Here is a 26,573-nt window from a genome sequence, read left to right as displayed (position 1 = left end):
TTCTTTAGTTTTCTATGTTGTGTTATGTGTACTATTGTTTGTCTGTTCGTCCTTTTCATTTTTAGCCATGGCGTTGTCAGTTTATTTTCGATTTATTAGTTTGACTGTCCCTCTGGTATCTTTCGTCCCTCTTTTATAAAGGACTTATCAGGTCATACGAAAACGAGGAAGAATGTTTCCATGTTTTGTAACTTTGTTGAATATATTTATTGAGAGGTTTAGAAACACAAGAAAGTACCTGTCCAAGTCAGTAATATGACAGTTGTTATTCATTCGTTTGATGTTTTTAGCTTTTTATTTTGCCGGAAACTCTCCGTTTTGAATTTTCGCGGGATCGTTAATTTTGTGATTTAACTTTTTTCAACTTTTTGGAAGAAAGAGAACAAGATTATATTCATACAAACATACACGTTCAAAACATTTCTACTGCATGATGACGGAAATACTACAGACAATGTGAAACTTTATTGAATATAGTAGTACAATGGATGCAGTATAATATATATATCTACAGTATAATTCTATATTTAACAGCGTCTGTATATCACTTCAAAAAATACTGTTAGCTGTATTCATACATAAATCTAACATTCCAGTTTCTGAAAAAAGAAACTCATAATATATAGTTTTAGATAAGGGAATACAATTAAACATCTTGTTAGATAAGGACGGACGTGAGATACTTGAAAAAATGAAGGATGGCCAGACATAATAATGAAGTGGGTATAAAGTGAAAGGCATTATTTGTTTTTTGGTGTTTGTTTTTTTTGCCAAAGTGAAATGTATGAAATCAAATTGGTATATGGCAAAAACAACTTTTGCTGCTCTTCATTATTTTTTTTAAAAAAGTAGGAAATATAACCTAGATCTAACGAAACAAATATGCAAATCTATATTTTGCTAAAACCGGTGAATGTATCCGTATTTTCTATGTGTAGTAAAACTTATGTTTTAGGAACGCTTTGTTGAAACATCCGTAAAACGAACGTCGATATATTGCCTAAGTACAAGTAACATGTATTGCTTTTTTTCCTTATTATTTGGTTGACTGTTTGGATCTTTTCTCTGAAATTGGAAAAATGCCACATCTCTCTTATCTAAATTTATTCGACTTTTGAATTAAAGTTTGAGCACTCATATGCAGTAATATCAGAATATAACATGGCATTTTTAATACCGCATGCATTATCATGGCATTTTTCATACCGCATGCATTACCAGCCCTATGTTCAATATCAGCCCAAGAGCTGCATGGCACGAGGGCTGATATTAACAGAGGGCTGATAATACATGAGATATGAAAAATGACATGTTATGATATTTTTATCCTATGCTTCACCAAAGGAGAAAAATAACAGATTCATATATTGATCCTTTTACGTGGTTCAAAAATAGAAGTTCAAGGATTGAAAAGTTCACGGACGTCGGACCTCAGATTTATTACATTCGATATGAAATCTTTCTCGTCACATGCCTCAACAGAAAAGAAAAATTTATGGACGAATCGAAAAACAAATAATTCTACAAAATATACATTATGAACACTGTTTGGAAAAGTCAACTTTTTAAAAGTAACTTTCTAAATTATGTTTGAAACTTTTTATACAGTAAAAAATGCATTGATTTAATATTTTTTTTTATTTTTTTATTTTTTTATTTTTTTACACAATATACTTTTCAGCATCCAAATAATTGTTTTGTACACTATTTTCTTATGTTTTTCACTGAAAGCGTAGCTTTGAGGTGTAGTTTCTGGAATTTGACGAGTATCACCGGAATGCCATGCGATAACGTTACGGAAAGGCATGTGACAACAGTCGAAACATGTGATAAACTTTTCATATCAACCCGCTTAGCACCAATTCGAAAAATATGGAGTTTATGTTAATTTAATGTTATTATCATACAATAAAACCCATAGGTTATTGAGTATAAGTATATGATAATTGAAATTATGCGTTAAAAATTATCAAAGGTACCAGGATTATAATTCAAAACGCCAGACGCGCGTTTCGTCTACATAAGACTCAGCAGTGACGCTCAGATCAAAATAGCTATAAAGCCTAACAAGTACAACGTTAAAGAGCATTGAGGACCAAAAATTCAAGTTGTGCGCTATCATTTAAGAAGTTCTATGTTTTTTATTATTGTTTATCTGTAAGTGTTGTGGTTTACCTTTTAATGCTAGAAAAAGCATAAATTCGTCCATGATACCACTTCCGACGTCTTTCTCATTAGCTTCAGGTTGATAGTCTGGAATATTGTTGATATGATTGTCTATCTTTGTTCTTTTCCATGGTACTCGACCTGTGAAATATATCATAGGTCTAATTATCATCATTACCTAATGAATTCTTATCTTTACCTTTCAATGTTTTTAAGATAAAGCACCACCCAATCCGCCTGTGTTCTTCAGATCTCGTAAGGGAATATATGTTTCACTTTAAGTTTTTATCGGTCATTGATTCAGCTTTAGAGCAACACTTTATTTTATCTCATTCATGTTGTAAATTCGGGAACTACGTGAGACAATATTGCACAATGAGGTTACAGAACGACAATTAACTAAATGGCAATGTATAATTTGGTAATTTACAGAGTGAATTTTCCATAAATGCTGAAAACAGTATATCAACAAATATTCCATTTTCAGATGTTCAAAATAAATATGCACAAGGCTCAGAAGTAAACAAGCTTATTTAAGCAAACACCAAATCTCTTTTTACAATTTGAAAAATAAATCATTGTTTAATTTAGCGATTTTTGGGAACTACAAACTTTGATTGAAATACGAAATGAATGTAGTAAAATTTAGAGGCATCACGTGAACTTCCTATGTTATAAATGAATTTAGAAATCATGTACATGAATTTTATTTATTCAGAGGAATAAGGATAAGTTTTGTCTCAATAAAATTGCTACGTGATTTTTTTTCTAAATATCATACCATATGTATTCAAAAAGCTTGAACTTCCTCTTTTGATCAATCGATGAATATGGCTTTCGTCACCTGAAAACATTAATCTCAATTAAATAACAATACAAATAAAATATAACGTTAGTATTATATAAAACGGGTTTTGGTGAGGGTTTCTTAGTTTTATGTTTAAAACATTTCAGGTTGTCAAAAACATTTGTTTAGTCAACAAAAGAATTTACAAATAAGAAATAACACTTTTTTGAATTAAGATTAAGCTCCAAGTAGTATATACATATCCAAAACTGAAGTTTTGTCACACCTAATCACTGATTTTCCTCAAATGCATAGAACAAGATATCTATGAATCCTAATTTCAGCAATCACATTTTGAATTGTACGACTCTATTCATTTGACGTATAGATCAAAGATGATGTTGGCAAACGTTAATTAAAGCGCAAACAAATGGTGAAAAAACCTCTTGCGTTCTACATACTTCTACAATAGACAGTCAGACAAAATCTGCAGACTATTAAATATCTCCACATTTCTACAAACAGCAAGAATATCTTAAACACTGTCCAAGTTTCTTACTTTAAACATAAAAAAGACAATGTAACAGATTCAAAACTATTTCTTGAACAAGAAAGCAATAATTAATTTATAATTACATCATTATAAAGAAACAAGCAAAAACAAGAGCATGGAATACAATTTTATATTATTATTGCATTTGGTGATATGAATTACACTTTGATTCATATATTACCTGTAACATGTATGTTTATAAAAAAAAAACTAACAAAAAAACAATATCATTTAACTGCGACCATATATGTATTTTGGAAGGATTACAATTATCAATGATTATGGTGGGTACACTTATTGATAACATGTCTGAAGCTTAACACAAGTGATACATACATGCTACCTTGGCAGGAACATATATATGCATTCTGTTGATATTCTTGCGCTTTATACGTTGATTGGTTTTTTCTTTCTTTTTTATGATCATCGTTTTTAATATAAATCTAAAGATTTTCAAAGTCTGATACTTAAAAACGTCTTCCAGAGACTTTTATCAATCTATTAAATATGATAGTAGTTGGCTGGTTAACAGATTTTTCTACGAATTGGAAAACAATTTTTATAAATTTTCACTTTAGTAATATTAGTGATCATGTCATTTTAGTGATTACTGGGATTAGGAAAGAATTTTCCTAGCTATGTACCCAATTGTTTTGTCATACTTTATATTTGTGGTAACAGGAGTAGTCTTATCTTTAATTTGCTTTTTTATTGTAAGCTATTAAATATCGAGAAATAAATTTGACTGTCTTCTGAATTGGGCATTTTTTTATATAAATTGTATAAAGAATCTGTCATTTCATTGTTTGTCACAATTTATGGTAATTAGAGTTGTCATAGCATTAATGATTGAACAAAAATATAAAAAAAACTACAAAAAAAATAATATTCAAGGGCATGCAGCAACTCCAAACTTTATGGTATATGGTGATCTTGGTGTGTATCCCATGGTTGCTTTTGTTAAACTGCGTATGGCAAATTATTGGTGTAGAATTGTCCACGGCAAAGAAAATAAGTTGTCAAACATTTTATTTAACTTTATCATGTTTATGTTTTTAAAATATTCACAGAATAATTGTAAGTCTGAATGGGTTATGTTTATAAAAAATATGCTTGATACATGTGGTTATCTGGTAAGCACAAACTGGCTTCAGCACAAAAAGGCAGAGTAATAGTTTAAAACAGAAGTTATTTGATCAATTTCAACAAAACTGGCGTTCTGATATATGTAATTCGTCAAAAGGTTTATCATATAGATTATATAAGGATAATTTTGAATTCGAAAAATATTTAGATATATTACCAGATAGAGATAGGGTTATATTTTGTAGATATAGAACTGGTAATTATAGATTACCAATTGAAACTGGAAGATGGATAGTTTTAGATAGAGAAATGAGAAAAAATTGTAATTTATGTCAATGTCAAGAATTAGGTGATGAATTTCACTTTTCTTTTGAAATGTAGATCCCTAGACGACTCAAGAAAACTGTTTTTGGATAATTGTTATTGTAACGGAGTAAATTTAATCAAATTTTTAAAATTAATACAAACAAAACATAGAATTAAGTTAAAAAAATATATGCAAATGTATAAAGGTTATAAATTCAGTAGTAGGTTTTCCTGGTTAGCCTTTGTCTATTTGTTTTTCTTCTATTTTAATAACTTCTTGTATATATATTTATATAAATAGTAATTGTAACATTCCTATCTTGTCATGTGCAAAATTTATTTTGTATACTATGTATTATTATTTCATTCTTTGTACCAATGTGTATACAGTGGTTTTAAAGAATAAAATTGTCTTGTCTTGTCTTGTCTTGTCTTGTCTTGTCTTGTCTAGCAACTACTTATACTTTGTCAAAGCGTCATCAGGGTCTAAACAGAAAGTTGATGAACCAGGGGTAGGTCAAATAACGTCTCGTCTTTTTCTATAAAAGTTCAGCTGAAGGTGCTAAGACCTTGTTGATAAATATTTCTTACGACGTGGATCTGTACTTATTTATCCCGTCGTTGTGTTATTGGGCCATGATTAATGTGTGTTTATATGTTTGTTTGCTTGATATTGATTTTAAAAGATAATAACACAATGATGTACCCTATGTTTGACATTTTCACCTATTATGTCTGTTAGTTTTGTTCGCACACCGTTGTCAATATAATATAATTTTATGTGAGTGTCATACATATTGGAGGTTTAGCTATCTATAAAATCCACCATTTTCTACTTAAGAAAATCCATGTACCAAGTCTGGAAAATGACAGCTGATGCCCACTCTTTAAATGTGTTTGAGCTTTTTATTTTTTCAATTTGATTAGGGATTTTCCTGTTTGAATTTTCCTCAGAGTTTCGTATTTTTGTGATTTTACTTTTTAGAGGGTAACGGTAATATTAAAATGAAATAAAGAAATGAGGTTTGATTGCCAATGAGAAGTACCCAACAGCTGGAAAGGACTAAGGCAACTACTATACTACGCCATACGGCCTTCAACAACAACCAAAATCCCTATCGTATAGTATCTTCTAAATTGCCTTGAGACATGTTTCGGTGTTACACATGTTTAAGTGAACATCCATCCAACTCACCTCGGACAATGGATTAAGATCATAACATATAAACATCAGTTGGGAATATATGCCTAGTTGACTCATAATAAAGGCAAAAAGCATTAAATTGAAATAACTAACACAAAATATAAGTTAAACAAGTACATAATTTCAAATGTTTTCATAGATGTACAACAATACATATTTAGTTTTGTTTTTATACTTTTAAATCTAATTTATGTTAGTACTGATAATACAATATTATAAATATCACGTACGGTGTTGAATCTTTAAGGCTACATGTGAAGTAAGAACTGATCATCGTTATGCATGGCTGCGTTTATCACGAAGGAATTGACATTTGTGAAAGTATTGGCAATTAAATTCTTTAAGAGCCAAAATGTAATATTATTTCGGATATTTGCGTACCATAGGAAAACATTCATTCAGACATGTTTATCATTTATTTTTCTTTGATATAAGTTTTAATTCATTGTGTAATGTTAGCTGACATATGTATGTATTTCACACAAAGCACAGTTGTTTCGCACATAAGACTAAAAGTTCAAAATAAATCAAGTAATCAACAACATGTATTTGCAATTATTTGAAATACTCATCGATAATACTGCGAAGGTTTGAAATTTGAAATGAGGCCTTTATCAAGAGTACTTTTGAAGCTTAGAATACAATGTGTACTACTGACCTATCTTTCCATCTTAATGTATTTGTGCATTCAAAAATGAGTATATAATTGACATGATGTGAAGAACTATATAAATAGAAGATGCGGAAGAAGGCCAATGAGTCCACTAGTTATAATTTCTCAGATACATTAAATGGAACAACAGTATAGTAGTAAACATATAATATCTATAGCTTGTTTTTTCATTATCTTGTTCGTGATGGACAACGATAGGGAAAGAAAACAATAACTTTATAATAAAGAAGGCAGACAAGATCTTACAGATGTTAAAATATCGACCTTAAACTTTCGTTTGACATAAATACTCTATTAAACAATTAGGGAAATGGGACTTCGTTAAAAGCATTCTATTGTTTCAATGATGGATAATATGATTTGATTTATGTCTTTGTAGTACTCACTAATAGGTGATAATGACCCATTGTATTCTTGTACCTTGTTTAAGAATTAATGATACCGTTCTCAGAAGCAAGGGGAAGCAGGAAAATTTTTCCCAAAGACAACTATAACTTAAAAAAAAAAAGATTTGGTATGATTGCCAATGAGACAACTGTCCACAAGAGACCAAAATGACACAGACATTAACAACTATAGGTCACCGTACAGCCTTCAACAATGAGCAATGCCCATACTGCATAGTCATAGTCATCTATAAAAGGCCCCGATATGTTAAGCTATATGTTGATTTACCGTGATTACGATTATATTACAATTTGAAAGCTGTTTTCGACGTTTTAGCATATCATGTTTGTTTGTTTTTCTCATACATGGTTGTCAACAAAATAAAATTCTATGCTACTGTCATACACGTGAGAAGTTTAGCTAGCTATAAAACCGGATTTAATCCACCATTTTCTACATAAGGAAATGCTTTCACCAAGTCAGGAAAATTATATTTGTTTCCCATTCTTTAGATGTGTTTGAGCTCTTGGTTTGTCTTTTTTAAATTTTTATTTTTATCTACAGTTTTGCATTAATTTACAAACGTCTTCCAATGAATAATGTCAATTTTTATAAAACACAGATGTTCATACGCTTTATAAGACTCTCCGTCTGTTTGTCTGCTTGTCTGTCTGTCTGTTTGCTTGTCTGTCTGTCTGTTTGCTTGTCTGTCTGTCTGCTTGTCTGTCTGTCTGTCTGTCTCGCTTCGTCTCTCTGTCTTTCGCTCTCTCTCTCTTTTTCTCCCTGAAGCACGTTTTAAAGATACGATGCACTGTCTGGTGTTTTGTGACGGTATTCTAAATAACACAGATTGAAATGCATAGATAAATAGATAAACTAGAAGTCTGACACTTTCGAACAGATTTATCAAAACACTTACCTTGAATTTTATTTGTAGATTTCTGAAAAAAAATGTAATAAGAGAACATTTTATAAACTTTGATAATACATTTGGATTTTAAGATGAACACTTGATGTGACTTTTAACAGGAGATTTTACATCGGTTGTTTACACTATTACCGTCCCAAGTCAGGAGTCTATAATTCTGTGATTGTCATTAGTCGCGATATTCATATGTTGTGTACATTGTATGACTTTGGGTTTTTTTTTTCGTTTAAATTGATTTACATTTTGTCATTTCTATGCCTTTTATTCATTACACTAATGTATGAATTTTACTAATTATTGAATGCCGAACGGTGATGCATTCGTGTGGCAGACACACAATTCGTAATTCTATTAAGCTGTTTTTGTGTAATGTCCAACATAAGTTTTAGTTATTCGTTGTTATTCTGTGGTTAATATGTCGAAATGTACTATTATATTATTTATGTGTATATTTCTCTGTCCTAAGTGTAATTGTAAGTATATTTTCTGTATTCCCGTCATGTTGGTATTTTAGAGGCACATGTATATTTAACATTGCAATAAAGCGAGGTTTGGTTCGCCACAAAACCCGGTTCAACCCACCATTTTTTTCTTAAAATGTCCTGTACCTAGACAGGAATATGGCAGTTGATATATAATGTTTGTTTCAATGTATGTTGCATTGTCGTTTGTTTTTTGTTCTTTTCCTCTTATGGGTGATACACTTGGTTTTAGTTTGTAACCCGGATTCGGTTTCTGGCAATCGATTTATAACTTTTGAATAGCGGTAAACTACTGTTGCCTTTATCTATAATTGCTTACGTCTATTGACCATGGGTGCATAGTTGTCTCAATAGAAATCATAAACATGTAATGATAAGCTCAGCCAATGATGCTTTGGCACTTATATGATTAACAACAAAGCTGTTTTAAATGTTTTGTTGATAAATTAAGAAACTATCAAGAAACTTAGGTTCCAACTCCCGTAAACAGTCTTTATCTGTTTGGTTAAAATCTTCAAATACAACCAATAATAGCTTGAAAGTTAGGTTTTTGTTTTTTATTCTGATATTTTTGTCCTCTCTTTTTGAACTTTTATATACATAAATTTTATAAAGTTAAAAACTCAATCGTATCGGCATTTTAATCTTTTGACAGACTGTCTAGGTAAGATGTAAATGAGTCAAATCTTTAATTGCATTGATCTGTCTTAAACAAACATTCATTTAAAGCAAAAAGACAAGACTGCCCTAAAGAATGTTTACATTTACGTATACTGAAAGTAAAAATCCAAGCGTATAGTGAATCAATAAGCCTTCATACGCAAGTATGTAAAGTCATGTCTAACCATAAAATAAGAATTATTGTTAATATAAGCTTTGATATAATGTAATGAAGTTTCTAATATATTGTACCTTTCCGTTTTATAGATACATTTCGCCTGACAAATGGTATAAATGTATAATCAAATTACCATTTAAGGCAGACTTTAAGGAAGTAAATAGCACTTTTACATAATAATATGAATTGAAAGATTATTTAAATGTCATCTCAAAGATATGAGCTAATGGCATACATTTATAGAACCCTATTATCGTATATGATTTCTTTTATCAAAGAAAATAATTGAAATCTTTAACAACAAAGTTGCGTCAAGGAATAATCCTTGGTACTATTAATAACAAAGTTCAATTCATGTCGATTTATAATGTTTCTAGTGCATTACTGAGAACAATTCAATATGGCTTACGTTTTGATCGAAATATATTTATCAATACAGAAAAGCCAAATGCAGTCTAAAGTATAAAATGTAAAAGGGTATGCAATACCGAAAGATCAACCAAAAAGTACCAAAAACTAAAGTTGGTCAAGAAATCAGAAATACTTTTTTTTTAATTTTTATACCAGCAAATTTCAAAATTAAATATAACACATTTTCATGGCAATACCGGAGTACTTGCTTCTGGAGTGTTAATACTATCTAAGACTAAAAATGTACCAGCCCTCCATAAATATTGAGATAAACACAAGTTATCTGAATAAATATTTTATGTTATCTCATCTATTATATCTCGTCAAGCTATTTTCTTCTACGTTACTTATATAACGTATCTGAATAATCGACGATACAATGTATGTATAACCAAGCTTTTGTGATAGCTGTATGGACGTTTTACCTTATGTGTGTCTCTGTTTTATAAGAAAACATTTAGTGTATCTGGTGGCGGACGAAGTATCTATTACAAATTATACCACACGTCCTTTGGTTAAGAGTGGTTGTTTGCGTGATTCGTGAAATTAAAAAAATAAACTAGCCCGAAGTCCCGTTTCAAGGATGAGAATTCTTCGACGATGAATTTAATTTTGGAATATTCTATAAGCATGTATATGATATGTACGAACCGATAAATATACTTTGAATTAACAAATAATCTGAAAAGTGCAAAGGATCTCATTTGTGGTGTCGTAGTAGTGTGCCCGTCTCGTATGTGGTTTAAATTTCTAACCTGAAGTAATTAAATATTAAGTGTTCTTTGTGGAATCAAAGTCTTTTTTGAACATTTGCCTTGTAGCTTTATGTTGGATTCTTTTATTTTATTTTAAGTTTTAAATGATACAAAGAACTATTGTATGTAGTTATAAGGATTTTACTCATTTTAAAGAAGTTAATTGCTTGTATCATGCTAGTAGCTTTGAAACAACCGACATTTTATATCTTGAGTTAAAAGAGTAAGCTCATTGTAACTGTTCAAAACGGAAATTGCCAGTCTTAAAAGTGAACACAGGCACTGGTAATTATCGTTTAAGCAAGTAATATCAATGAAATCCAAACGAAGGTCATTTTATTAACACGTGTTAGTCGCATCGATATCTCATTATTGTATTCACACGTTTAAGGAAATGACATGAACAGTAACAGCGAAGTGGCTGAAGTTTTATATATTAGTGAACTGTTGGGATAATTAAAGACAAAAATAGCAATGCCCTGTTATTATTCTAAGAAAAATAACTGTATAAAATTTCAAGATATATAGATACAAAAAAGAATTGTTTCACTAAATTATGATTCGATTTTCATTGGTGAGTCTTTTGTAGACGAAACGCTCGTCTGGCGCAAAAACAAAATTCCAATTATGGTATCTATGATGGCCTTTTTTGATGGGTATATTATTAACGGTATAGAATAGAAAAGTAGTATTATATTTTTACTTGTATAGTGTTAATCTTTAAATTTATAAGATATGACAAAAACACTCAAAGGTTAATATACCTTTCCGAAACGATATTATTATCGTTTCGTTTCGTCTCGATATCATTGTATTACCATTTGCTGGTTAATTTTCAGTCTCCAGGGGTACAAATCTAGTGAGTACAGCATCGGTACTTACATGCATTGAATTAATTAATAATAAGGAGATGCGGTATGGTTTGCACATGAGATTATACGCCAATGTTTAAATTTTCCTATAACAAGCATGTATTTCTTTGCTAATTTTCATGTTTTTCAGTTTACGTAACTGGTGGATCACGACGTCATCACAGAACTCAAATGATCTTCTAGGATTTTTAAAAAATAAATTAAGAAAATGCGCCATTCTTTCGATGGGGAAATTAATATATGTTAAAATTGAGAAAGGAAATGGTGAATATGTCAAAGCGACAACCACCCGACCATAGAGCAAACAACAGCCGAAGGCAACCAATGGGTCTTCAATGTAGCGAGAATTCCCGCACCCGTAGGTGTCCTTCAGCTGGCCCCTAAAATATGCATAATAGTACAGTGATAATGGACGTCATACTAAACTCCGAATTATACACAAGAAACTAAAATTTAAAATCATACAAGACTAACAAAGGCCAGAGGCTCCTGACTTGGGACAGGCGCAAAATTGCGGCTGGGTTAAACATGTTTATGAGATCTCAACCCTCCCCCTATACCTCTAGCCAATGTAGAAAAGTAAAAGAATAACAATACGCACATTAAAATTCAGTTCAAGAGAAGTCCGAGTCTGATGTCAAAAGATGTAACAAAAGAAAATAAATAAAATGACAATAATACATAAATAACAACAGACTACTAGCAGTTAACTGACATGCCAGCTCCAGACCTCAATTAAACTGATTGAAAGATTATGTCTTCATCATATGAATATCAGGTACAATCCCTCCCGTTAGGGGTTTAGTATCATACTATCATAAAATATATGAGAAGAACATAACCCGTGTCATGCCAACAACTGTTTTTTTAGAAATAAATGTGAATCAATGTTAAATCCAAAATATGCAATCTTTAATGACCTGACAACAGTATCGTAACTATATCCCCTTTTAATAAGTCTATTTAAAGGTTTTGTTAGTTTCTGAGGAGAATACTGACATTTTTGTGCTTTATAAAGAATATTTCCATAAAATTTTGGATGTGAAATACCTGAACGTATAAGATGTCTGCATGTTGAGTTATATTTACGAATTATTTCCTTATACCGGTGATAAAATTTAGTAAATGTTTTGACCAGTTTGTGATATCGAAAACCCTGGTGTAATAATTTTTCAGTAATACATAAATTTCTCTCGCTAAAATCTAATACATTGTTACATACACGAGCGAATCGTACAAGTTGAGATATATAAACACCATAAGATGGTGACAAGGGAACGTCACCATCTAAAAATGGATAATTAACAATAGGAAATGAAAAGTCATCTCTTTTATCATAAATTTTTGTATTAAGCTTCCCGTTTATGATATAGATATCAAGATCGAGGAAAGGGCAGTGGTCATTGTTATCATTAGCTTTATTTAAAGTAAGTTCTACAGGATAAATTTCTTTAGTATACATACTGAAGTCGTCATTATTTAGAGCCAATATATCATCCAAATATCTAAAAGTATTGTTAAATTTTTGTATCAAATGTTGTTTTGATGGGTCTTTAATTTGCTAATTTTAGTCATAAATTGTAACTCATAATGTTGTATATCTTATTGTTAATTCCCTTTAAAAACACCAATACGTTTGCTTCATTAGAACAAACTTTGCTCATTTTGGAAGGATAACTCATACAATTACGCTATAACTTCATATATTTAAAACAACTTTGCTTTATTTGGAGAGGCTACTCATAAGATTATGTAAGATAAAAGATTGTGACTCGCAGTTCACTTCACATTAATTTAATTCTTTCTTTAATATGCTTTTTTATTTATCCTGCTTCGTTCATGTTGGTCCCTTTTCATTGTGAAATATTAAACACAAGTGATATTTTGCGTTCGCCTGTAACATTAAATCAAGTTCAATGTTTTATAAATATCAATACAACACGATAGGAACAGTTTGGGAAAGAAGAAACAACATATATCACATTTTGTGTATACATGACAATTTAATAACATATCAAACTGCTCTAATAAGTCATTACGGAAATGGGCAGATTATACACACCAGTGGTAAAACCAGGACTTTAAGAGTTTCATTTCTACATTCATCTCACAGCCAGAAACACTGTTTGACTTATGCTAGTACTGATTACAGAATAAACATATGACGTTGATAAAACAAAAAGACCATCATTATGTTGTTTAAAAGAAATATTTGCTATTTGAAATAAGATGAGACGAACGTTTTATAAAACGATATAAGGTAAATCATATCTTCCTCAAATTATAACTGTTACAGTACACAAAGAGTTCAAAAGTCATAAATCGATTGAGAGAAAACAGTTCCCGGTTACAAACTTAAACAGAGGTAAACACATCAATTATAAGAGAAAAACATCGAAACCACAGAAACACTGAAGTGCAACCAAAAACAACGACAATAGAAACACGCACAAAAAAGAACTATCAGATAACAACTACCATTTTCCTGACTTGGTATAGGACATTTTAAAAACCAATGGTGTGTTGAACCTGGTTTTGTGGCTAGCCAAACCTCGCGCTTGTATGGCGATATTAAATATAACACTTAAACGATAACACTTCATGAGAGAGCGACCGTACAAATGAATGCAAGAACATTACATTTGTAATTTTGGTTTGTGATGTATGACATTGTTAATAGTAATGGAATGTTTCTATAATTAACAAGAAATGCAAATTCGTCTACTACCTCTCTTAATCAACTATATAATATGTCGTAAATTGATATTAGTTTTAACTCACCTGGTTATCTTGTGCTACACAACATATGACCACTACACCCACTACCATTATATAGGCACTATACATCCTGAGATTCGTGTAGCTGGAATAAAAAAAGGTGTCTTTTAAATAAATCTCATTGAACTCCATATGATTACTACTTCTTCCATGATGAAGACTAAAACTGAATTGTTGAGTTATAGAAGGAGCATTAGCAGTAAGAAGAGCGACATACTATCATACAAATCAGACGTATAACCGGATGTTACACAAGCAAAAAGATGGATGCACAGCATATGAAGCAGAATCCGCTTAAACTACTGAAGCACCTAAGATTATCCCAAGTTTCGAATTGGGTTTGTATTAGTCAGTTTTTAGTTTCCTACATGTTTGTATGTTTTTTTTGTATACTGATGTTTGTCTTTTGATCTTTTCCCGTTTTGTGATGGTGTTTTTGATAGAAACTCTACAATAACAGATTAAGGTCTTAGATACATCTCCGCATCTGTTAAATAAGGTTTTAATTCATATGTGGTAACGAAATCCTTGACTTCACAATATTTGAGTTATACATAAATTACGTTCATTGACATCTGGTACATGACCTTAACATTTGATCTTGTGACTTTTACTAAAGTCATTGGTCCCTAACGTCATTGATGAAGACCCTATGGGTCTAGGACCTTTGGTTTAATAATAAAAGCTGATTTTGTCTTTTTAGAAACCTTAAAAAGGGATTTTTTTTTCAATAAACACACAAACAAAAATTAACATTGACGCATAAGCAATGCATGAACAAATTGAACCAGTACATTAATTTGGTGTTAGCGGTATGAACTGTGAATATATTATATCGTTTTAGTCTGATACTTTGATAGTATAATGATACGAAGTACATTACAATTTTGCTCATACAGGTTCGAAACATCAAAATCGAACAACACAATATAAGTATAAAAAAGAATATGTGGTATGATTGCCAATGAGACAACTGTCCACAAGAGACCAACATGACACAGACATTAACAACTATAGGTCATCGTACGGCCTTTAACAATGAGCAAAGCCCATACCGCATATTCAGCTATAAAAGGCCGTGATATGACCATTCGTTTGATGGGTGTAAGCTTTTAAATTATTTTGCTATTTGATAAAGTATTTACGTTTGAAAATTCCTTGGAGTTTAGTTTTTTTGCTATTTAACTTTTTGATAAATAAGTAAAATGAACCAGGAAGCGTGATTTCTCTTGAACACACTTTTTAAAAATGCATTTACAATACGATGAAAGCATTGATTGATATTTCACAATTTGCTGCCTGTTTATGTTGCTATCTGTGAACCATCTGTTTCAATTTAAGCTATAATCAACTTAAGTTTGTCAGAAAACGACTGTTTAATTTCCAAAAACACAAATGTTTGCCAGCATCCAACAAGTTCCCACGCAATTAATAAAATATCATGGACATTAATTCAATATGTTCAAACAATGTGAAACAATGAATGCAAATAATTGAATGAATAGTCACTAGAGTACTACATATTTCAAATACATCTATCGTATAATTTAATTGATCTTTTTCCGAAAATATTTGTAAATTGAACTGTGCATCCTACGAGTTGTCATTTGTATATCCCTTTCATTCTTATTTCATAGACTCAATACTATTGAAACTCCACATACACATCGTCTGGGTTTTCTAATATTTAATTTAGATATAGTGGCTTCTATTCCTCCGAATTGTTTAATTTTGCTATATATGCAAGGTGTCGCGTGTCTAGGCTTAGTATTTTCTTCTTAAAGAAAATATATAAAAAATATTCCAAAAGTGAAGTGGTCCTGGGTTTGAAGTGGTCCTTCACTTTTTATGTCAGGTATAAAAGATGCCATTCGAAAGTCATCTGCTGATTAACAGGAGCTATAGACACATAACATTCGAAATATATATCTTTAATTTACTCTGAACAGAATTTTGTCACTTTTATTTTTGTTGTGTCAGTATCATATTCATAATTTCCCACTTGTTTTGGTTTGTTTTTATTTAAAGTTTTCAAATTTTTAGAGATTACTATTTCTGTGAATTGCAATGAGTTTTTACACTATTTGACACTGAATTCAGTCATTTCAAAAGCAAAATGACTTTTTTTAATTGGTAAATGAACACGATTTTCATGCGGCTTTTGGGAAATGTTAGTAGTTTATGCATTGTGAATTCAATGAGGCATTTAAACTCCTCAATACAAAACAGTTGAAAAGCAAGAACTATTTGGTAACAGAATCACCGTTTATCATACGAATGTGTATGCCAAGTCTCATTTTATAATCGAAAATCAAATTTTGATAATGGTACCATGTAAAACTTTGACTTTGTTCACTTTTGTATTGAGTAAATATCAGTGGTCAATAATCAACCAAAATGGTTTTCTCCTAGACACAATTATGCCCATTGCTGCTGCACATGAATTTTAATCGAAACCGTAAATTCTTTTTGTTTTAGAAAACATCTTTAGAAACCTTTACATTTTTGTGAGTTTATTTGGAATAAATGAAAAATAATAGTTGTACAATAACACAAAATAAGATACAATACTGGTGTTATGCTCGACTTCCTACCATTACTAGCATTATTTAAGTGTTAAATAAACTAAAGGGGGGAATAGGAAATTTTTATACCACAAAACAATAAAGAGGGACGAAAGATACCAGAGGGACAGTCAAACTAATAAATCGAAAATACACTGACAACGCCATGGCTAAAAATGAAAAATACAAACATACAACGGTAAGGCTGACCTCCATGCTATATCGCAAAAAATGTAAGAAGATCAAGAACAAAATGACATAAAAGTAAACATGTAGTAGGACTATTAATATTTTTCCCATTAATTCTTACGTTAAAAAGTAAATTTTTAATCAAGATTACAGTGAATTAAGTTCTTACTTTGTCTTTTAATATTGCTCTGATTCTAAAAATATATAATAAAAAAATTAAATTATCATGTGTGCCTTTGAAATGCCAATTGGCAATTTTAGTTACAGAATTGCGAGTGGGTGTGTTGAATGGTTATAAGTAGTGCCTAATTAATATAAATAGTTAAATAAAATTTCAGTGTAATTAATTTTAAGTAATTCGATATCAGGATGTATGAAGCCTCTATATTTTTTATTGTATGACTAGTATCTATCGGCTTCTTTTGACATCATTTAATTTTCAATTGCAGTCAATTCTGATACACTTTGTAATTACATTTTATTTTTACGGTTTCTTTTTTCGTTATTTCGTGTTATTTCGTATTATTATGCAATGATAGTGATGATTAGTATTCTGTTTGAAGTAACCTATTAATGTTCACTTTTCATGAAATACCTGTCTAGTGTTTCGGTATGTTTAGAGGTTGGTAACCTTTGTTAATTCCTAAAATTATTTAAAACGAAACGCGCTAAATAGCAATCGAGTAATCAAAACCTCAATTTGATGGCAAACGAACAACAGACGAAAACCAGTCCACAAAATTGGATATTTCTTAATCGGTTCGAGGGAAAACCATTGTGTGATTGACCAATGTTCAAATTCCTGCTGTTATGATGTTTCAATGATATTATTTTAGTACGTAAAATCTGAGACGACACTCCAAACTGAGAAATGTACACTCATTAAGAAAAAAATGAGAATATCGCAGTCAGGAAAAGGCTATTAAAAGTATGGATAGGATAGGTTGCCTCCATTATGTTGTAAATATTAACATGACATCTGAAATGAAAAGCGGTCCTTATTAATTTATGTTATAGTTAAGGTGACTTTCAATTCATGTTTCGTGCTAAAGTTTACGAATAGCTACTCCGTAACAAGTCAAATATCCTGATCAGAGAAGTGAACTAAGGAATTTACAGTTAATGTTCTGCTCAAAAGCATTCGAAACCCGTTTTGTCTTCCCCAGGCATAAACCATAAACGCATTAAAGTATTTGGTAAAACCCAAATTATACACATTCTACAATCATGTCATTTTACATTGTTTTCAATGGAAGTGTTACAATACTTTTTTCCAGGCGTATATATCCAAAGCAAGAGTTGACACAACATTTTGATACATGGTTTGAAATTACCTTCCATCTGCTTATATTAGAGGGTCAATTTACGTGTCGTTATTAGACGAAAGTATAATCCTGATAACTAAAATGAGTAAGTGTAGTCTTCATAGGAATACAAATCACGTGTCGGTATCCTTTTTATCACCAGATAAAAGCATAAATATGGCAAATGGCAAACAACAAAGGTGGTGATTATTTGTTTCCATACCCAATTAGTGAATACTCATTTATATACCTATATGCACACAAAAAAATAAAAACAGAAAACAATTCTTAGTCAGTAATTAAAACCCTATAATAAGCCGGTGTGATCTCGGGTGCTCTGGGCGAGTAAGCAGATCTTGTTCCATTAACCTGATACAACCATGGCGTTGCTCATAAATGTTAAACATCCGTGGTAAAGATCGTTAGAATTGTTAGGTATTCACACCTGATCCAAGAGGCCCTACAGAAGTTAGTAATTGGGCTTTGATTGCTTAACATATTGCTGTTAATGGTTTAGAAAGAGGTTTCATGAAGCACTTATACAACTTATGAATTGCTTTGAATGACAGCAATTGTTTTACAAATTGGGTTTGTGAATCATCCCTTCTTAAGAACTTGTCTGCTATATATTTACAATGCACACATTGTTGTTATCTAAGATACCATTTCTGTGTGCTTGATAAAGTGAACACTCCTGTTTCCAACCTTTTAACGTAAATAACAAATATACGTGGCGACATTGCACTTTGAAGTAAATTCCTTATTTGCAATCAAGGTGTCACGTTATTTCTGAACAATGAATTGTAAAACAATTTTAATAGTTGGGTAAATTGACTTTTAACTAAACATATATGTTTTTGCATGTGGTGTAACTTTATTACGTTGTTGTCATCGCCTATTAAAAAACAGTACTCTGAAAAATACACAGCACTAATTACTATGATATGGCTCTCGTGCAATGAAGTTCTTTCCTTTATACTATGCGTGGAAGATAATGATGGTACAATAACTTTTTCACAATCAGATATGTTCAATTAATGTCTAGGTACAAATTAGAGTTGACAAAGAAAATATTAGATGTTCAGAAACGTGACTTTTCGAGAATTTATATTTGAATGAAAGTTCGATTGTTCATGGTTTATATATGATGTAAGTCCATAATATTGTGAAATGTGTGTGTATATGTAGGCATCTACGTATTAGGTATTATACAAAATGACAAATAATAGGTACACAATTACATCGTATTCAGGATTATTTCAATTGGTGGTTACTGAAAATTATACCGACGAAATCAGCAACATTTTTGCCACAACTATATATATAAAAAAAACCATGATACAACAGTTATCAAAGGAACCAGGATTATAATTTAATACGCCAGACGCGAGTTTCGTCTACATCATCAGTGACGTTCAGATTAGAATAGTTATTAAGCCAAACAAGTACAAAACTCTGCATACAAAACGGAAGTTTTAGCTACACTATGACTTCAACATTCCCACTTCGGTTCTGTTCCAAGTCTGCTTTCACCCTAGAATATTCAAATATAAGAAAATAGGAAACATGATAGTAGAGCAAGTTGTTTGTTTCAGTCTTAGCCTGTCCGTATATAAAAATTAACCAGATTTGGGTTCGCACGTGTTTTTTTTTTTAAACTAAAAACTTTAATTTAATAGATCCGATGTAAAAACAAAGGTATACTATTCATTTCTTTTTCCATGTAACTCTTTGGAAGTACTTGATAAATTGCATGCTTATATTGGTGATTTTGAATCTGTTCAAAGTTTTGATTTTTCTACCCTGTATACCACATTGCCTCACATTCTCAACAAGAAAAAATTCACACACCTAATTAAATGGGCATTTAAAAAGTCAGAATGTGAATATATATGTTCAAACTCTTTTAGGTCATTTTTTTTGAAGCAATAAACAAAAAAACTATGTCAATTGGACAAGCTTTGATACTATATATACCCTTGAATTTTTACTAGATAACATTTGTGTTCGCTTTGGGGATTCCGTATATCGTCAGATTATCGGAATTTTAAATGGGGACTAACTGTGCACCACTTATTGCGGACCTGTTTTTGTATTGCTATGAGTTACAATTTATGACAAAAATAAGCAAAGACCCATCGAAACAACATGTGATAAACAAATTTAATAATACTTTTAGATATTTGGATGATATTTTGGCTCTCAATAATGACGACTTCAGTATGTATATTAAAGAAATTTATCCAGTTGAACTTATTTTAAATAAAGCTAATACTAACAATGACTACTGCCCTTTCCTCGATTTTGATATCTATATCACTAACGGAAAACTGAATACTAAAATTTATGATAAAAGAGATGATTTTTCATTTCCTATCGTTAATTATCCATTTTTAGATGGTGACGTTCCCTTGTCACCATTTTACGGTGTTTATATATCTCAACTTGTACGATTCGCTCATGTATGTAATAATGTTTTAGATTTTAACGAGAGAAATTTATGTATTACTGAAAAATTATTACACCAGGGTTTTCGATATCACAAACTAGTCAAAACATTTACTAAATTTTATCATCGGTATAAGGACATCATGTTATGATGGTATGATACTAAACCCCTAAAGGGAAGGATCGTGCCTGATGTTCATATAATGAAATCATAATCTTTCAGTCAGTTTAATTGAAGTCTGGAGCTGGCATGTCAGTTAACTGCTAGTAGTCTGTTGTTATTTATGTATTATTGTCATTTTGTTTATTTTCTTTGGTTACATCTTCTGACATCAGACTCGGACTTCTCTTGAACTGAATTTTAATGTGCGTATTGTTATGCGTTTACTTTTCTACATTGGCTAGAAGTATAGGGGGAGGGTTGAGATCTCACAAACATGTTTAACCCCGCCGCATTTTTGCGGTTGTCCAAAGTCAGGAGCCTGTGGCCTTTGTTAGTCTTGTATTATTTTAATTTTAGTTTCTTGTGTACAATTTGGAAATTAGTATGGCGTTCATTATCACTGAACTAGAATATATTTGTTTAGGGGCCAGCTGAAGGACGCCTCCGGGTGCGGGAACTTCTCGCTACATTGAAGACCTGTTGGTGACCTTCTGCTGCTGTTTTTTCTATGATCGGGTTGTTGTCTCTTTGGCACATTCCCCATTTCCATTCTCAATTTTATTAATAGTTTTACCCTTTCACTAACCGACAACCCTTTTGAAGCACAATCAAAAGCTATATCGCCCTCTTGTGCAAAACAATGATTTCATTGAAAAGATTAAAAACTATTACGAATATCTTTTATGTATCCCACAGGTAAAATTCATCAAGTTGATCATTGTTGGTGATAGATTGTTTTAGGATATTCTTTTTATCATCTCTTTTGGGCGTGCAGTTGGCTCCTTAAGTATTTGTACATTTTTTTTTTGCTCTGTTTCGTTGTGAGCATTACAGTTTAGTTTAGTCTAAACATATTTCTTTATAGTGGATTGGGAAACAAGTTTTTATATTAATCCCTTTCCACTTTGCGGTACGAGTGCGGAATTAGCCTACTCGTTTTCGAAATCTACTAGGGTGTCTTTTACGTGAAAGAGATATGGCTCTCTCTTAACACGGGTCAGTCATTTATCGTTCCCTTCCGACGGACTATCGTCGTTTCCTCATGACCATACTCGCAAATGGTTTCAAAGGAGAGCCGAAAATTCAGTCCCCGAAGTTTTCATTCCGAAACTTAAATCGAAAAAGGACCTTTGTGTTAGTAGTCCGATACACTAACCACTACACCATAGCATTACAGTTTGATCCAGACTAGTGTTTTGGCAGTGCTTCCATTTTGAGCTGTAAGCCACCGATGGTATAATTTAAATGGTTCAGTTTGTAGAAAAAACTATTTATAAACTTTTGTTCCGTTTTCAGCGTTCTTAATAAAGATAGGTTCATAACAACGCTTAAGACTCACCAAATCAAAAATTGTTTTACAATGGGAAGATACCGCTGCTGAATTAATGATAGCCCACAAAGGAAATCGTCTTATCAATAGCCTATTTGATGGTGGTTTGCTCGGAGCTTGAATTTTTAGAAAATTGTCTTAAATGTTTCATTAAACGATTAGAAATTATTGATAAACTAATATGACCCATTAGGTCATTCATATTGCTGACTGCATAATTTCGCGAGTACTTATAGATCGTCGGCTTTTAAATTTTGAACTGGGGATTCCGTATAAATGTTTATCCAAAACATAGTCCCTGACCCATCAAATTTATATATAGGGCAATTTGATTCGAGCGTCACTGAAGGGTCTCTTGTAGACGAAACGCGCGTCTGGCGCAAATACAAAATTTCAACCTGGTTTATTGTTTACATATAAACGACAAGCATATTCACATTCTTTATAATGAACTAAATATTTAAACTCAATATTATCCTTTTACGAATTACAGAAGATATATTGAAGAAATTCGTTTCAGAAAAAAAAAATATCTACGCTAAAAAAACGTCACAATCCTTATATAGTTATAATTGTAACCCAGACTTAATATTAAAACTCTGAAAATCATTAACAAAATATAAAGGCTAGACAAAAAAAGAGAAACGACAAAAAAAAAAAAAAAACAAATCCACAACAATTACACACAGAAAAATAGAACATTAAAGACTCAGCAAAACGAATTTTTGCGCAAGATCTCAGATCTCTGGAATTATAATCAAATCCTGCTCCCCAAACTGTGGCACCCGTAAAGTTTCTCATATATACATACAACCCCTGTGAAAATTATATATGGTATGTTACTTTTGAAAAAGAGAGGGTGTGATTGTAGTTACGAAAATTGCAATATGCTTCGTCATCTGCGAACGCACAGTTGGTTCTATATAGTATTAATATTGTTTGTTGAAAAACACGACCTTTGAAAGAGCGTAAACAGGTTGTCGATCAAGAATTCACGCAACTTGATAATATCAGTTTCAGATAATGTTTCGTTTGAATCAGAGGGTGTATTATCACATGACAAGATTTATTCCCCCTTAAGAGAAGATACTTGATGCTACTTTTATCATTCTTAACGAAACGAAGCGGAACCAATTATCATAATGTGTCTACTATTATGAGTTTGAAATGGGAGAAACTTGTATTAAGGCTAGAAAAGGCAAATGTTTTAAAACTATTGCGTGGTGAATGTGACTTATATCGTATGTACTCTATATGATCTTCAGAATTATAAAGTATACGCACCTGACCCTAACCACCCATAGCGTAGGTAGTTTCAATATATCGCCGAGGCCTGGCTTTGATTGCTGATAAAATAGGTGTTATAAATTTAGAAAGGAGTTTCGTGGAGCACTCATACAACTAATAAATTTCTTTGTATGACAGTAATTGTTTTATAAATAATGCCGTCTTCAGAACATGTCTTTTATACATTTACAATGCACACATTGATTTCATTTACGAATGCTGTCTGAAGATACAATTTCTGTGAGCCTTTATCAAAGCTTTTAAAATAACTAATTTGTAGTGAAGAAATAAAAGTGGTGACATTGCTCTCTGACGTAAATTCCTTTTTTTCAATCAAGGTGTCACGTCATTTCTGAACAAAGAATTGTAAAATATGTATAATAGAATAATTTTCATAACAGCGTGGACGAGACCATTTTTTGGCGCGCTGAGGTTATGAATCGACGGGGTCAGATTAGGTGGTCGTTCATCTGTAACGCCCACTTGTCAATTTGTACGTGTTATAAACTTCTAAATATTGAGGTCGCCAAAGGTTCTAAACGCCGAAATCATATAATACGATTAACTAGCAGTGGACTAAACCTTGTGTGTTGTTTTAAATGTTTAAAACTTAAACTGCTTGTTTTTCTTTACTCTTTACCCTTTTTTTCTATATCCCCAATGGAAGGCTTCTGTGTGAGTGTAAAACCACTGTTATCGATAGGCGTTGACAAACAAGTTAAAGGTAACTGATTGAGTATTATTACCAATATACCTGTTGCGGTTTGACCACGCTGTCACGAAATAATTCTAGTTTGGTAAATTGGATTTTCTTTAAACTTGTATATTTCTACACGTGGTGTGACTTTCTTGCTTTGTTTTCATCGTCAATTAAACAATACTTTGACATAATTTACAGGTCTACTAATAGTAGTATGGCCCTATTGCAATGTCGTTTTTTCTTTTATCATTTGTGTAGTAAAATAATTTCTGATTACGATTGTTAAACATGTTAAAATTGGACGGAAATATTTCAAAACCTGGAAAATTATCAGTTTATGTCCAATAATATAAATTTTCTAGTTGTACACAAATAAGTATTGACTAAGAAAATGTTACATTTCAGACATGTGACTTTCTAGAATTATATTTGAATGGTTGTCAAATTGTTGATGGTTTACATATGGTTAAAGTTCATATATCTTCGAGTTTGTTTGTATATGGAGGTATATACGTAGTATTGTAGACTACAAAATTATAAATGACAAAAGCATGTGTTAACCAAAATCGGAATTTGTTTATTTTCTTTTCATAGTAGGTCAAAGCAAAAAATGAGAAATCTTATTGAAAAATTTAGCTGCACAATTACATTGTTTTCGTGTGTATTTCAGTTGGTGGTTAACGAATATTGTACAAACGAAACATACAAAAATGTCGATCCCACTTATATAAAAAAGATATTAATAATACAAAACACAACATAAAAAAACAAAGGACGGTTAGTCTTCTAGGACATTCTTAGATCAGTAGCATATTTGTTGGTTATTCGCTTCGACCTGATTTTCATCAAACTGTTCTCAATTGTTTCAACAAAAGGTAAGTAATTATTGTTAAATTAATATGACCCCTTTGGTCACTCAACAAAATGACCTCATAGTTTTTCACTTACATTTACATTTACAGTTTTTAATTTTGCTTTGAACATTTCTAATTAAAGGTTACCGAAAACATAGTTCTGGATCCACCAATTTTATATTAAGTGTAATTGTTGATATATAAACGACAGTCTTATATGTATTCTTTTTGAAAAACTTAGTTTTTGCTCTCAAAATTATCCCATCAACCTCAGTTTGTTAAATTACAGAAGATATATTTCAGAAATGCATTCAAGAAAAAAATCCTATATACGCTCGAAGATCGCAACGTTCTACTAAAGAAATAAGTCTAACCCACATTTACATTTTCGGCTTTTACGTTGGAGGAGATTTCAAAGTCACATCTTTAACAATGCATGAATGACATATGTTTTGCAATGACCAATTTTGAAAGTAAATGCAAACTGAGTTTCAGAAAATATTAAGTAACTCAGTTTTATGATAAAAGTCTAAACAAGGGATCTGATATCTGGTATTTAAAAAAAATACATATCACAAGCAAAACAACATACAAACATAAACTTAAAAATCAGTGTATTCATCTAAAAAGAATTGTTTTGAAGTAAACTACAAAACTTATTTCTTTGTAATAATTATTAGCTCATAACGCTGAACGTAAGTTTTATGACGTTCAAGCATCTGAAACAATATTTCAACATTAGAGATAAAAGATAGCATCATCTTTTAAACCAATTGAAAAAAAATAGCAATGAAATAGTATATTTTTTTTTAAACCGAGAAGTCAAAGTTATGATAGCCTCATTTTGATATTAACATATTTGATATCAAGGGGCTTTCAAAAATGTAGTAAAAAAAAGAAATATTCAGTAGTTAATTAAAATATCAAAAGTATAACTATTCTATAAATTAATTTCAATGTAAATAAATGTATTTATATTTTTTTCATTTATTATTTTATCATAGTAAATATAAGCCTTACCTGTCTACTGTAAAGTATATTCTAGTAGCGATAATGGATTAATGACCATTTATTGTAATGCTGTGTTTGAGGAGAATTCCAATATCTGACTGTCTCTTATAATTCCCCCATTTTCTTTTAATAAATAAACTGTCATTTGCATAAATCCTGACTGAAGGCGTAATGGATGGTACTGGTCTTTTTATTCTTTCCTTTGTAATATCATTGATTGGATTCGATTAAAGATTTGATATCCATAGATTGCTATTCGACATCTATTAACCATAGTACAATACGTCCATAAATGGAATTATCAAGGTTTCACTTTTTTCATTCATTGTTTTCTTTTAAGATAACTAATGCGAAATTTTATAAGACAGGAACTGACTTTATTACAATAACTATTCTAAGAGGATAGTTTCTAAATTTGTATGTGTTTCATCTTTTTGCTCCTTTTAGCTACTTACTGTAAATTCAATTAGACAATGTATAACAAAGAGCAGAAAATA

General features: G+C 31.1%; 1 protein-coding gene across 1 annotated transcript; it reads right to left on the bottom strand.

Moving 5' to 3' along the window:
• Positions 1-450: 450 nt before the first annotated feature.
• LOC139482781 (uncharacterized) lies at positions 451-26,361 on the bottom strand. The gene is made up of 6 exons (XM_071266842.1): positions 26,086-26,361; positions 14,230-14,311; positions 8,082-8,103; positions 2,948-3,010; positions 2,176-2,307; positions 451-599 (listed from the first exon to the last, which is right to left on the bottom strand). Exons 2-6 carry the CDS (start codon positions 14,293-14,295, stop codon positions 550-552), a joined length of 333 nt encoding a protein of 110 aa, XP_071122943.1. The 5' UTR covers positions 14,296-14,311; positions 26,086-26,361; the 3' UTR covers positions 451-549.
• Between the last annotated feature and the right edge of the window lie 212 nt (positions 26,362-26,573).

Source organism: Mytilus edulis, chromosome 7 (genome assembly GCF_963676685.1).
Source record: "Mytilus edulis chromosome 7, xbMytEdul2.2, whole genome shotgun sequence".
NCBI classification, from domain to species: Eukaryota; Metazoa; Mollusca; class Bivalvia; order Mytilida; family Mytilidae; genus Mytilus; species Mytilus edulis.
The sequence above is the reverse complement of the archived record's forward strand: the minus strand, read 5'-3'. Positions and strand labels throughout refer to the sequence as shown.